Genomic DNA, 14,844 nt, shown 5'->3' with positions numbered 1-14,844 from the left:
GTGCTTTTCCACCTTTCATATGGAGGACCAAAACTGCCGAAATTAAAAATGAATAAAAGTGGAAATAACAACGGATATAAAAAATATAATTAAAAAATTATATACAAAAAAAAATGTAATTAAAAATTAAAACTATAAATACAGTGCTACTCAAAAGTTTGTGAACCTCTTGAGCAATTTGTACTTTGTGTCAATCTGAACCATTAAATTTTTAATGGAATAACAGGTGTAGGTTTATCAATTCAATGCATTGTTCTTTTTTTAATCGTGTAGTCCAAACTTAATTAAGAGTTTTTGGTCAAAAATGTTGGTCACAACCAAAACAGTCATGTTTGGTGACAATTTTGAAACGTCCTCCAATTCTTGAACGATATATTACAACTTTTATATTTATTTATTATTTATTTACTTATTTAATTTATTTATTCGTTTTAGTTGAACTTTTATTTATTTTTTGGGAGTTTTGGTCTTCCGTACTTTACTGGATTATGAAACGCCATGATTTATCCACAGGGCCATCGGACTACTCGCAACCCCCTCCCAGTGAGTGTTCCTGATGCTCCCGTGACCGTGGCAGGAAGTTTGTCCAAGTGGTTTTGCCGTACACTTCCGGTACAGATTTCGTTCCGAATGCAGTTCAGGCAACTCACGCCACACGCGTAAGGGCACTTTTGAGTATCGTGTTATTAAATCAATGGAAGGACGCTCAGAATCCAAAATTCAGCTGCTTCGTCGACGTATCCATGCCGTTCCAGACTTTCCTAAGAAGGGCATCTTATTCAGGTAATCGGTATACTTCGTTTTAACAAAATACTCCCTAACACGTTTTGTGCCTTGTAGTGGTGACCGAATGGTTTCCATTGCGCTACAAAAAAAAAAGTATGTTATGTATGTGTTTAGTTGTATGACATAAAGATATGAAGTATATGCGGAGAAGCTGGGCTACTGCATTCGAGGATGGTCGGAAGTCGGACTTCCGACTTCAAACCAGGAAGTGTGTACGGGAACGCCCCCTTGAACTCGGATTTTTTTTTAAATGTTTTTTTTTTTATTGAACAATTATACACAAACAAACAAGGCACTCAATCATCAAATGACAAATTACTTGTGATAGATTGAGCATAAGCATTCTAACAATACAATTGAACATAGAAAATGGAAGGGAAAAAAACAAATAAAAATAAAAAGCTGACATAAATTATATTTGCAAGAGGACTTTCTATAACAAATCAAATATTTCCTATAAACAAACTAAATGATGGGTTTTTCTATCCATGACCAATTTCAAAGATTTAGAAAATAGAAAGTATTTTTTTTCCAGTGGAGTAGACAGAGTTTCGTTTTTAAATATCTGCACTTATGAATAAAAAAAATTCTCTAAAAGCAACAAAACATTCAAAACAAATTCTAATTTCTTGTCTTCTTAAAACACATCATAGAAAATAGACTCTTCTGTCAGGAGGAAATCAATTTTTTTTTTTTATTGTAACCAACTCCTTAAATTAGTCCAGAACGAATGTACTGCATTGCAATGAAAGGAAACCTGGTTCCGGTTTTCTACATTCACATCACTGGACACACAATTATTTAAATCAAAGTCAAACATTAGTCTTAAAAACTCCTTTGTCGGGTAAATTTCGTTCAAAATTTTGAATTGGGCCTCTTTTGCTTTGGGAGGTACTGGAAATGATATATACCGGTAATTCTTTCTTATGTTTTTAATTTTGTCAATCTCAAATTGTTTCAAAATATATGACCTTCATACCCTTTCGGAAATTGCGAAGTAGGGGTAAAAAAGGACCATAATAGGTATATAATGTGTAATTTGTCTCCCGCAGAGATATATGTCCCATCCTGAAGGATCCAACTGCCTTAACAGCAGTTATTGACCTGTTTGAAGAGCATGTGAAAACCAAAAACTGGGAGGTCGATCTGATTGTAGGTAAGAAACGTCACCTCTCAAACAAAATCACCGTCAAATGTAAATAATTAGATTTTTCAAGTTGCACACCGAGTCGGCCTTGGTCGGCCCCGGGTTTCCATTTGACTTTTTTGGGGTCGAGGAGTTACATGGAACCACCTTTCGGTCGTCTGGCGCCAAGCAGGGCCGTGGCTGAACGCAGACATCCCAAAAACAAAAATCAAAAAAAAATGGACATACGTGTTTTTCACATAAGAGCGATTCCAAGCGGTGTCTTTTTTAAGGACGTTTCTGAACAGAAAGCCAATACCTGCCCGTTTGAAAATGTGTGGCGCGTGATGATCTGTTGATCAACAAGTCATACATCAAGCAGGAGTGAAATAATTCCACTAAGCCACAAAACTTCTTCAACTATTTTAGGGAGTATAGATCATTCAGTAAGATAAGCTTTATTAGTCACAATAGGGACATTTACAAAGTATTCCTGAACTGTCATCAGAATGATTATTTTTTACAGTACAAAAATATTAGCTTAATGTGTGACTTTGTGTGTGGGTTTGAATTTGACTGGCAGGTTTAGATGCTCGCGGTTTCCTGTTCGGGCCGCTTCTTGCCCAGCGGCTGGGAGTTGGTTTTGTCATGGTCAGGAAGAAAGGAAAACTTCCAGGAGCCACCGTGTCTGTGGCATACGATTTGGAATATGGGCAGGTACAAACACGCACACGCACCAACGCACACGTACATACCAGAAGTTGCATTTAACGCTGTTGAATGAAGTTTATTAGCAGGGCGTTCTAGCCATAAAGCTCTATTGGGGCACAGGCCCCCCACCACAGTGGTCTGTAAACACCGGTCTACGGCCCGGTACCGCTGGCCACATCATTAAAGCAGAAATGTAACAGATTATTGCCTGTCCATAAAATACCACCGGTCCATGAAGGAAAAAAATTGGGGGACCACAGCTGAATTTATATCCCCTTTCTCCCATCCACACAGACAATAATACATTTTTATTTGCATAGCACTTTTCAGAATATTCAGACACTTTACAAAAAAAAAACACATTCAAATTCTCACTTTAAAGTCAGAATTCTGACTAGCAAAGGCTTTAGAGGAAAGTTATCTATTATTTATGAGACTGTTTTTTTCCTTAATAAATATTTAGGTCCGGATTCAGACTATCATGGGCATCCTGGGTTTTTATCTTTGAGACAGTTTTCAAATACAATTTATGGTGCTGTTGTTGCGCTGACGTCGTTTTGTGTGTATGTGTAAAAATTTTACTGGAAAATACACACAAAAAAACAATAACGCATTCTAGAATAATTACACAGTCATGAGCCAAGTAGTCCTATGCTAAAGCGAACAATATACAAATAGACCAATCAATACTTGAAGCAATGATATGACATAGCCAAGTCCTTCCAGGTCAATCCCCCAGAAATTGGCAGATTGGGTCATATTTGGGCAAAATCAATCTCCCATCTTAAAAAAAAACATTAAACAAATCTACACACACGAGAATTGTGTTGCTATCTGAATCAAATGACACTACTTAAATATGTTTAAAAAAGTGTCACGGTTCTGCATAATATCTTCACAAAACCACTTAAAAGGTATGCCATTTGTTGTACTGTTCTAGGCAGAAGCAGAGATCCAAGAGGATGCGGTGACACCTGGGCAGAAAGTGTTGCTTCTTGATGACCTTCTCGCAACTGGAGGTGAGATGTTTTATTTGGTTACCCCATCTAACAAGCCAATCTGAACTAACATCGAATCTTCAGAATATTAAATCATACTCACGGTTTAAATCTGAAATAAAGAAGTGCCTACTGGAAAAATATCTAGTCTGATCCCCATATTTCATTTGTCATAGTATTTTTCATACAAAGGGGGTGGGGGGGTTGTCAATGGTAAAAAGACTGCTGCTTCCCTCGTGCACATGCTCTGTTTTCTTTTTTTCCCTCATGCGACAGGGAACCCCATTGTGTGTGGGAACAGGGGCGGATTTAAGAAATTTGGGGCCCCAGGCAAAGGTAGGCATGGGGCCCTTTAGAATGAGAAGACAATACACAAAGCAACAGGTCATTTAAGTAAATAAATAATAAATTAATTTGAAAAAAATCTCGGCGGAGAAGCAACAGGGCCGTATTAGGAGAAGTTGGCGGATCTGTTTGTCCCTTGATAAAGAGTCTTAGGTGTCATTGCGGACGGGACATATCGACAGTCGAGTCCTCCACACACTTCGCGGCCAATTTGAATGCAGGTGGGGAAAGAGGAAGTGGTAATCGCTATTCACTGTTTGGAATTTACTCACTGATGAAAAGTTAGAACTGTCAGCGTGCTGCGGCGTCCTGCTACGGAGGAGCTAGTTGCTAACCCGCTATATGCTAATGTGAGTCAGAGTTCCACATTCCTTACATATCATACCATTGAAACACCATAATAACAATAAAAACGTCTTAAATATCTACTTTCCTCATGGGCTGAATAAATAATCTATGTATCTGAGATGAACAGCTCACCACCCATCCGCGCCCATCCATCCATCCATCCATCCGTGTCCATCCGTCCACCCGCCCGTCCGTCAATTACACATTGATTTTCGTTATTTGCGGTCCAATCCGGTCTCTATCCCCTGCAAATAGTTGGGGTCCACGTTTCTGTCCAAGTTGCATTGTTTTAATAGTATGGTGATTGATTGGATTACGTTACTAACAAAAAAAAAAACTAGAAACTGTATCAGAAGAATACAATTTAAAAGTAAGCCTCCCAACCCTGCTTATATGACGTAACATGTATAGATAAATATTTTATTATACAGTACATTGATACGCTCTTTTAAGTCTGCTTGATGTTTATGTCTCAAAATACATCAAATTGATGTTTTTAAGTATGAAATATTTTAAATTTTTCGCATTCCCAATTACCCTCCTAGAGTGGCCGTATACTAAAAAAAAGAATCAGTGCGCGCCCTACTGCCCTGCAAAATTTGTGTTAATTGACCGCAGTCAATTAAAAATTTTTTTTTTTTTAAGTCAAATTAAATTGTTTTGCTTAATCCTTGGCCTAATGAAAAGTCCTCCACTGGATGTTAATCGACAGATGTTATTTTGTGCCTTCTGTTTAAGACGTTTTGTCTTGGTTCTAGGTACTCTCTTTGCAGCTTGTGAACTAATGAAGAAACAGAATGCAGAAATTCAAGGCTGCATGGTCGTTATTGAGCTGACTGAACTGAAAGGTATTGACAGACTGAAACCACACAGTGTATTCTCTCTGGTTCAGTACTGAGTATGATTGCATTCTTTCTAACCCTAACTCTAACCCCCTAATTAAACTATAAAGCCAAACGTATCATATTAAATACAATACATTTTGAGCCCTCTAGTTCATGAGAATACCCCCACCCCCCACCCCCCTTAAAACCCTGATGTATTTTGAGAGTTATAGATGTATAAATTTAAAGCATTGTGGCTGGATGTGTCAAATATGACACAAATCCATGTAGATGTTGATTTTCAAAAAAAAATCATTTGTTTGTTCAAAAGGACCAATAAATACTCTATTTACAAAGAAACTGAATTTTCTCTCATATTTCATGGTTCAGGCTTTATAGGGTCAAATTATGCAGCTATCAGGTTTTTCAAACATATTTTGCATCAGAAAATTTGACCCTCTTCAACCTGTACATCATGTACTCCATACAAACTCCAATGAAGTTGGAATATTGTATGAAATGTAAATAAGTATGATTTGCAAATCCTTCTGAATCTATCGATCTTAAAGGACCACAGGGCCTTTATTCAAACATGGCCAGTTGATTAAAAAATTGCCTACGCGTTTCGGCCTTTGTAGGCCTTCGTCAGGGCAAGCTGAAATGAATTGTTGTTGAATTTTATATGGGTAAGTCACATGTTCCATGTGGGCTGGGCACACAGTCAGCTGGTACTATTAACATCCAATCACCAATACTTTTAAAAGTCACTATTAAAAAATGAAACACAATTATTTACAATGTCTTTTTGCAAAGAGATCTTAAAGAAAAGGAATTATTGCTTTTCTATCTGTCTGTTTGTCTGTCTGCCTGCCTGTCTGTCCGTCCGTCCGTCCGAAAGTACAAATGATATATAATATTTTGATAAAATTGAGTTGAATATGTCCTGATTTCATTTCTGTAATGTCATTTAATTATTCTTTTATTTATTTTTATTTTTATTTTTATGTATGTAATATACAATTACATGTAAACATTCTATGTTTGGTTTTGAGATTATTTTTTTGTGAACTACTGTTCCCTTGGAAGTTATTGTTGATTTGTATTGAAAATTTATTGTTGCCAAGTTTGTATGTCTTACTGCAAATAAACCGTTTTTAAAAAAAAAAGTCCGACTTCCGACCATCCTCGAATGCAGCAGAAGAAGAAGACGAAGACGTATAATTTTCTACACGTCATTTCCGCCCACTCAAGCGGAGATTAAAATGGCTACAAACGTGGAGCGAATAGATGGCCGTGTTGGTTCTTTGCCTTTGGACGTTGCGGCACTCAAACAACCAATTCCTTCAGTGGACCAGACCCATCAGGACAACCCTCTTCTAGGACTACCTATTGTGGCCATCGAGGCAATCCTCAATTTTTTGTCTTACGATGAAATCAGTGTGCTGCGCTCGGTAAGAACAACAAACGAAGTGGACATTTTGCCGTGACCGGCAGGTCTCTAATAAGCGCTATTTTGCCGTGAATCGCGCGAGAATTGCACGTACAATTTCTGCACTGGTGAATGTGTACTAACTCATGGCATAAAGGCGTTCACCCCGAATTTGCGCGTTCATGGTTTCTAATCCCGCTTTGTACTTTTTTTTTTTTTTGAAGGTTATGGTTAGGCTGGTAATGCCGACAACAACGTGGGAATTATGGTTAGAGTTAAAACGATAACAGCCTCGGTTCCGACGGTTATGGTTAGGGTTAAGATGGTAATGCCGATAGCAGCCTATCTTCCGTGGCAAAACAATATACAGTACACAGAAGGGGTGAACTGAGGCAGGGACTACTTGTTCCGACGATCGACCAATTCTAGTCAAAATAGCGCTAGCAAGAAGAGTTGCCGGTTTTACTACTACTATAACCTAGTTGTATAGATTTGAGCATAAGCCTTAAATGCTTTTTGCAGTTAATAATTTGAAACGTCTTTTTTTCCCTTTGTGTTTTTATAGAGACAAGCACAATAATAACAAGGTATACACCAATAGTTTTTTTTTCAGAGCCGATACCAATGCATATTATTAGCAGTCAAGGAGGCTTAGCATTAGAATATAGCTACGTTTCATCATTATTCACAAATCTGCTGTGGGTAAATCAGCTTTTTTCAACATGGCCCTGGTTGATCTCTTGTACTCTGCTGGCCGTTTTTGTAATGATGACCATTGCTTCAAGCATTCTCTTCAGTTCTGAGGCTGCATCAAAGCCTTTTGTATGCGCTAGCATAAAAAAACATATAAATACATCTTTGGGACACTGGTAATATTTAAAATAGAACTTATTTATTTGTTTTTGGGAAGAAATGAATTAACCTGAAGATGGGGCCACACAGCATTAGCAGATACTCGTTAATAAAGTTTAATATCGGCAAAAAATGTTGATTTGTGATTGGGTACCCCTTTAAGCACACGGGAGAATATGCTCTTTATGCTCATGCGATTAATTACAATTAAAAAATTATAATCACCTGACGCCCCCAATTTTTAATAATATATTTTTTTTTTTCACTGCCATTGACGGCTATAAACGTCAAAAATTCATTTGAACTATTTCTATTAGTTCAATTTTTTTTCACTTTTGTTAACAAGAGTATGAAAACCTAGAATTTGTTTTTATTGTACATTTAGAACAGACATAACATTTGTGATTAATCGTGAGTTAACTAGTGAAGTCATGTGATGAAAATTTTTAATCGCCTGTCGACCATAAATTTTAATAATTGTCATCAATTTATGGCAGTGAATGAGTTAAGCACAGGGGAGAATATGCTCCCTGTAAGAATAACATTACCGTACATTTGTTTATACTCTCCAGGTTTGTAAGCGGATGGATATGATCTGCCAACGTGTTCTAAATCAGGGCTTCCTTAAGGTGGAGCGGTATCACAGCATGTGTCAGAGGCAAGTCAAAGCTCAACTTCCCAGGTGAGTGTCACTTGTCAGAAGAAGTCACCGTCGTCCCCTAAGACTTAAGTATAAGGTCGCGTAAAGTGACCGTCTGTATAGAGCCGACAGTTTTTGAATCATGTCGTGTAAACCAGGCTGTAGCCTGTCCCTAGTTTTTGCTAACATTAAGCCATGTTAAGCTTTTTCTCCATTGTGAACATGAAAAAAAAATATGTCAGGTATATGATAAGTTTAACCTGGGATAAAGCCCTAACCCTGCTCAAGAAGTTGGTTAAAAAAAAATTGTGGCACCAATCATTTAATTAGATTATTTTTTCTCTGTGGCATCTCTCTGCTGACCGCATGCAAATTGAATGGAGGCTCTTGAGAGTCTCAGCCACATCTTGTGCTTAATTGAGGTTCTCTTTAAGTTTCAGCCACATCTTGTGCTTTTTATTGTACAAACAAACAACCATTTGACTACTTTCATTCCCCCTAGACGGGAGTCTGAACGGAGGAACCACTCACTGGCTCGTCATGCTGACATCCTCGCTGCTGTGGAGACGCGCCTTTCTCTTCTTAACATGACGTTCATGAAATATGTTGACTCCACCCTCTGCTGCTTCATCCCTGGAAAGGTTTGCGATGCAAACTCAATGACTCTAAAAGTCACATTTGTAATAACTAGGGATGTTCAATGCTACTTAAAAGTAACAAGTTCTACTAAAAGTAATACAAGTACTACTACTGCTACAAGTGCTACTAAAAAAATTACAAGTACTACTAAAAATGATGCAAGTACTACTACAAGTACAGTGGTACCTCGGCTCACGAACGCTTCAGCTCACGAACCTTTCGCCTCACGAACATTAAATTCGCGAGCATTTTGTCTCGGCCGACGAACTAGTTTTCGGCGGACGAACCAAATCTCGCGACACGAGAAATCACGAGAAGCTGACGCACGCTCACCGCGTCCCAGTTCGTCGCCCCCTTTGTTTGAGTGCGGACGTGGTTTGTGTTCGGTAGACATTTTGGATCATTTGGAGTACTTTTGGAGTGTACTTTTGCTACCATGGGACCGAAAAAGACCCCACAAAAGGCTAGTGTTAAGCCTAAGAAGACATTGAAGAAAATTACGGTCGAGCAGAAGAAGGAGATCATCGACAAACACGAACGAGGTGCGCGTTTGTGTGACCTAGCGTCCCAGTACCAGTACGCTAAGTCTACCAACAGGTGTCAATTAACTCTTTGACTGCCAGACGTTTTCAAAAACGGGTTGTCGCCAGTGCCAGCCGATTTAAGCATTTTGAGTGATCTTTCAAGGTCCACAGAAAATGTTGTGTTTGGACTATGGAAACACACATACTACCAAATGAAAGATTGGACTGTCAGCTTTCATCAGAAAAAAAAGTTTGTTTCTACCTTATTCTGTTCTTCAGTAATCAACAATAGAAAATGGTTACTTTCACCGAAATTCTCTCTTTTGAAACAAAAAACGGAGAAAAAGAGCTTTTTGTGAAACAATGTTATTTCATGCACTCTAGTGAATTGTACACTTCTTTTTGTCCATGAATGATGCCACAAACACCTAAATAGTGCTTTACTTCTGTAAAACGCTTTCACCAACAATGAAAAAGTGTTTTTTGATTGCAAAATACGTTTATTTCCATTCAACAGTGTAACAATTTGACAAAACAATTTCGCAAACTATTTACAAATGTGTGCAACTGTGGTACTACTTACAATTATGTGGATGTTTCAAATACAGTTTTTCCTTTTGTAACGCTCTCCTGCGTGCAAGGAGACGCCAGGACTCGCACAACAGTTTACTTTCACTTTCACATTGGTCCGTTTTGCGTGCAAACGTTACACTTTCTTGACGGCCTTTTTTTCCGGGGAATAAAAAGCAAGTAGCAGACTGTACACACTTCCTCCGATGAATATGCATTGGACTCGGGGCACTCTCCGTCGTCCGATCGAACGTCCGCCTGTGCGTGCTCGGTTGCGCTCCGCGTTACGACACCGTCATAGCCGCCGCGTCAGCGGTTCCAATTTCGCCGTCAAGCTCGGATTCACCTTCATCATCATGGATATCAATGTACTATTTTAGCGTTGGTCGATGCCTTTCGTCTTGTAAGTGTAGAGCTGCTTGCAAACGCTCGCCATTGCCCGTTCCCTCCTCCATCTAGCTCCATCTAACGTCTTCTACTGCCGCGTCAATGCTTTCCAACCACGGAGTCACCATCATCTTCATCATCGATGATGATCATCGTCATCAACAATGTGCTTTTTTAGCGATGCTTTTGGTCTTTGAAAAAAACGGCTCTGGCGTTAGCTCCTCGCGACCGGCCGCCATTTTTCCTTTGTTTTCCATTCTGATCTCCTGCTCAACGCTCTAGCTCCGCCTCTACTGACGCCCACCCGATCTTGTCAAAAGAGAGTCATCGCTGCCCTCTAGGGGCCAAAAATAGTCATTAGGCTCAAAAAACCTGCTTAAAACTTTCAGGAGAGCTCCGCAAGCTCCGCAAGCCTTCCCAGCACCCGTTTCAAAAAAAAAAAAAAATGGGAGGACGTCTTTTAACGTCTTTGGCGCTCCTCCGTAGGTTTTTGCAGAACGTCATTTAACGTCTTTGGCAGTAAAAGAGTTAAGAGGTTTTTAGTCAGCAACAAGGATAAAGAGTCTCCTAAGAAGCAAAGAAGAGAAGCCACACCGGAGGACTCTCCTTCCAAACAGTAACTCCCTCCCTCCCTCCTCCTCCCACTCCATTCCATCAAGCCTTCAACTACTGTACCATCACAAAGGCAAGTTGCAAGTTTTGCAAATAAAAACGCTTTATTATACAGTACAGTGTATTTCTTTAATTACAATACAATAGCACATTTATTATACATAAAATAAGGTATATTTTGTGTAGTTTTAAGGCTTTTCTAGTAGAAAATTGTGTTTTATGGGGACCTGGGAATGGATTATTCTCATTTCAATGGTTTTCTATGGGAAATACTTGTTTGGAAGACGAACTTTTCGGCTCACATACTCTCTGTGGGAACCAATTAAGTTCGTGAGCCAAGGTACCACTGTACTACTACAAGTACTACTACAAGTGATACAAGTACTACTACTACTTAAAGTACTACAACTATGACTACAAGTCCTTGCATCTTTGTTGCCTTGCTACCTTTTTTCTTTTCTTTTTTTTAAGATATTGTCTCACTGATTTCTGTTGCTGTTTGCGAACACAACATTTAAAACTCACGCAGAGGACGGCAGCCAACCAGGAACTAGCGGGAAACCGGTCCACCAATCAGGAGCTAGGGTTGGCACAGCGATATTTGCATAATTTTAATGCCACTGGGTAGTCGCTTGCCTCCGCGACTTGGTTGGAGGAAAAACGTTTGAGTCTCCGCCCAGAAAGGTTTCGGACAGGCCATAACGTATCCGTCGCACTATACTTTTAATTATTCCGCTGTTTTCCGCTCCTTCAACTTCTTGTACATTTTCAGACTGATTCAAACCATTACAACTTCAACATGTTCAGCTCATTTCAGGTCATTTAATATTATTCCATGGCATTCTATACCACTGGATACCATGCTACGGTTTTTCATTGAGATCATCAGCCTTCACACGCAATTTCTCCAGAAATTGCATTCTCTATTTTAAGTCTTAATATTTACCATATCTAATTGCTATTAATGTTTATTACTAGGTTCCTGTCTTTTTAAGTCATCATGCAGTATTGTCTTTGTTTTCTCTCGTCAGGTCATAGATGAGATCTACCGTGTTCTCCGATATGTGAACTCGACTCGAGCTCCGCAGCGAGCTCATGAGGTGCTGCAAGAATTGAGGGACATCTCCTCCATGGCAATGGAGTATTTTGATGAAAAGATTGTTCCCATTCTGAAGAAGAAGCTGCCCGGAGCCGACTTATCTGGGCGTCTCATTGGTTCTTCTCCTGGTAGTCTCTCCCTTTTCATAAATTCATTTATGCATACAGCGTTCCCTCACTTTTCAGCTGTGTTACATTCCACGCCCACCCGCGATAGCTGAGTGTCCGCGTAGTAGAGAGCGTAAAAAAATAAGTTTTTGTTTTTGGGGCGAATTTCGGCGGTTCACCCGTTTTCTGGGTTTGATGGCCATTACCTTCTACTCAGCACAGGTGATGTCATCATCAGTTGACAGGAAGTGGAAAAATTAGCTTTATTGTACAAGAAAAATAATGAAGTCATTGTGGACAAAATATTAACTTTTTACTGCTGAAAATGGCTCAATGGATAGCACAGGGCCTAAAATAGAACCCTGGTGCACATCATGTGATCTGAATGTACCTGGCGTGTTGCAATAGACGTCAATGTTTACATTAGCGGCTAACTGCTAACGCCGTAGACTTGTGCCGCATCGTTCGTTTCTTTGGCGTCCTTAATTAGCAATTGAATATGATTTCGGGATGGCGTTGTGTTGATTGAGAGAGGCTCTGCAGCCTCCAACTGCTTTAATTGGAAATCTGAAGACGCGGTGGATACGATTTAGGATTGGCGGGTCGCCGCCACTGCATAAATAGAATGTAAACGCTACATTTACAGTAACACGGCTACCGGTGTGCTCACGCCAGTGTGAAAATTTGCCTACTATCTACTTCCGTGTGGGCGTAAGCGCCCGCTAATAATAAATTTAATGAGAAAAATACTTTGGAAAAAGTAGATGGATTAAAACAGATGGATTTTGCTGCTTAACTCATGTTCCACAAACGCAATATTAACTCATTCACTGCCATTGACGGTTATAGATGTCAAATATTCATTTACTATTTCTATTAGTTTCACTTTTTTTTTTCAAATTTTTGTTAACAAGAGTATGAAAACCTAGAATTTTTTATTGTACATTTAGAACAGATAAAAAAAAATTGAGTAATCGTGAGTTAACTCGTGAAGTCATGCAATTAATTACGATTAAAAGATTTAATCGCCTGACGCTCCTAATTTTTAATAATCTTTTCTATAATCGCGTAAGGCGATTAAAATTTTTAATTGTAATTAATCGCATGACTTCAATAGTTAACTCGCGATTAATCATAAATTTTATATCTGTTCTAAATGTACAACAACAAAAATTCTAGGTTTTCATACTCTTAACAAAAGTGGAAAAAATGTTAAATAGAAATAGTTCAAATTAATTGAGTTAATCAGAATGCCGTGTTTAGACTTATTATTGTAAAGAATATTTCTCGGTTGATTTCCCCTTTTCACAACAGCGTGATAATTACTGCATTTTGTTTCTTATCAGTGGCAGGTCCATCAAGTTCTCTCGCCACCATGTCCTTGCTGGCTAAGAACGCCCCATCGCGTTCTGAGATGACCAAGGTGCAGCAGCAGGTGAAGGTCAACGGCGCATCTGTGACCGTTTTGCGCAGAGAAATGCAAGAAATTCGTGTCAAGCAGTTAGAGCAGCAGAAGCAGCTGCAGGACCAAGAGCAGAAGCTGCTTGAACAGACACAGGTCATTGGTGAACAGAATGCCCGACTTGCCGAACTGGAGCACAAACTCCGTGAACTAATGGACAGTAGCTCTATGGGAGGATCCGCGACCACGTCCGTCCCCTCCACGTCCAACAATGCTGCTGTGCCCGCCACTGCTTCCAGTCTTACGGCCATGGGGTTGGCAAGCGTCAGGGCAGAAGTGTCCTCTCCAGCCAGAGAGCTGGCTTATGAGGGAGAGCCGTCATTAAAGCGCACCAGAAAAAGCTCGGACCTTTTACGAAAATCGAAACGTTTGTGTAGTAAGAAATGAGACCGTGTTATTTAAATATAAGGACAGACTGTTTATACTTTTATCTGTATTCGATTTATCTTTGTGTTCATGTTTTCATGGTAGCTTGAAAATGATTCGTTATTCATTTGGTCCTTAATTCATGACTCCAAAGCTACAGAAAGAATCTCGTCTGTCAAATGTTTAAAACTCAAACTCAACTAGGGCTGCGAGCTTGCAGCCTGGGCCACTTTGAGGTACTTGCACGTCGGGGTACTGGCACATGGGATTTAAGATGTTATTGAAAATGGAAAAATAAATACATATGTATTTTTTTTTTTGTGCCTGATCTGATGCTTATTCAAAATGTCATGAGATTTCGCGCAAGTTTAGACCAGTGATTCTCAACCACCGACCTTGAGTAACCCTATCCAGCCTGTTTTCCATTTCCGGCAAAACAGGTGTTTCAAATGATCAGCTAATTAGCAAGCTTTGCATGAAGCCTGATAACAATTTACGGCATGTAACATTAGTTCGCCGTCTATCACTTGTGGATCATGAGGTTAAGTAGGACTGAGAAGCTGCTGATGCTGCCATATTAGCACTCCCAAGAAACGTTTCTCAGCATGCAATCCTATACATTTATACTACCAAAATTTTGAGAACATTTGAGACTAATTAGCAGAAACAGTATGATGTTATGAATGTGTGAATCATAAACAAGAGGACTTCCAACGTTTTACAACTTGCCTTAAATACATGCAAAAAATTCTATGTTTATGCTTAATGTTTACAGGAGGAAATTTGGAAAATACCTCTTCACAAAGCATTTGATAATCTGTATTCAAATCCTTCAAGATTGACAAAGAAGCAAAGTGTGACTGCAATTCAACAAAACAATGGATGGCTTTTTGTTTTACCATTTACATTTGTGAACTGTCTAATCTGTAAGTATAGATACAGTTTATAAAGTAGTCTGTTCGCGAGATGGGAGGAGTAAGATGGCCGACCTGTGGTTTTATGGCTCCTCCTCATGGCTC

General features: G+C 39.2%; 2 protein-coding genes across 2 annotated transcripts; both read left to right on the top strand.

Moving 5' to 3' along the window:
* The first annotated feature begins 574 nt into the window (after positions 1 to 574).
* Positions 575 to 5,498, top strand: aprt (adenine phosphoribosyltransferase). Its single transcript, XM_077581059.1, has 5 exons — positions 575 to 783; positions 1,839 to 1,942; positions 2,496 to 2,629; positions 3,564 to 3,642; positions 5,073 to 5,498. Exons 1-5 carry the CDS (start codon positions 695 to 697, stop codon positions 5,210 to 5,212), a joined length of 546 nt encoding a protein of 181 aa, XP_077437185.1. The 5' UTR covers positions 575 to 694; the 3' UTR covers positions 5,213 to 5,498.
* An 865-nt stretch (positions 5,499 to 6,363) lies between these two features.
* Positions 6,364 to 14,139, top strand: fbxo28 (F-box protein 28). The gene is made up of 5 exons (XM_077582458.1): positions 6,364 to 6,589; positions 7,992 to 8,101; positions 8,562 to 8,700; positions 11,823 to 12,018; positions 13,344 to 14,139. Exons 1-5 carry the CDS (start codon positions 6,401 to 6,403, stop codon positions 13,844 to 13,846), a joined length of 1,137 nt encoding a protein of 378 aa, XP_077438584.1. The 5' UTR covers positions 6,364 to 6,400; the 3' UTR covers positions 13,847 to 14,139.
* The last annotated feature ends 705 nt before the right edge of the window (positions 14,140 to 14,844 follow it).

This window comes from Vanacampus margaritifer, chromosome 12 (genome assembly GCF_051991255.1).
Source record: "Vanacampus margaritifer isolate UIUO_Vmar chromosome 12, RoL_Vmar_1.0, whole genome shotgun sequence".
In the NCBI taxonomy this organism is placed as follows: Eukaryota; Metazoa; Chordata; class Actinopteri; order Syngnathiformes; family Syngnathidae; genus Vanacampus; species Vanacampus margaritifer.
This window is presented reverse-complemented; position numbering and strand designations above follow the sequence as displayed.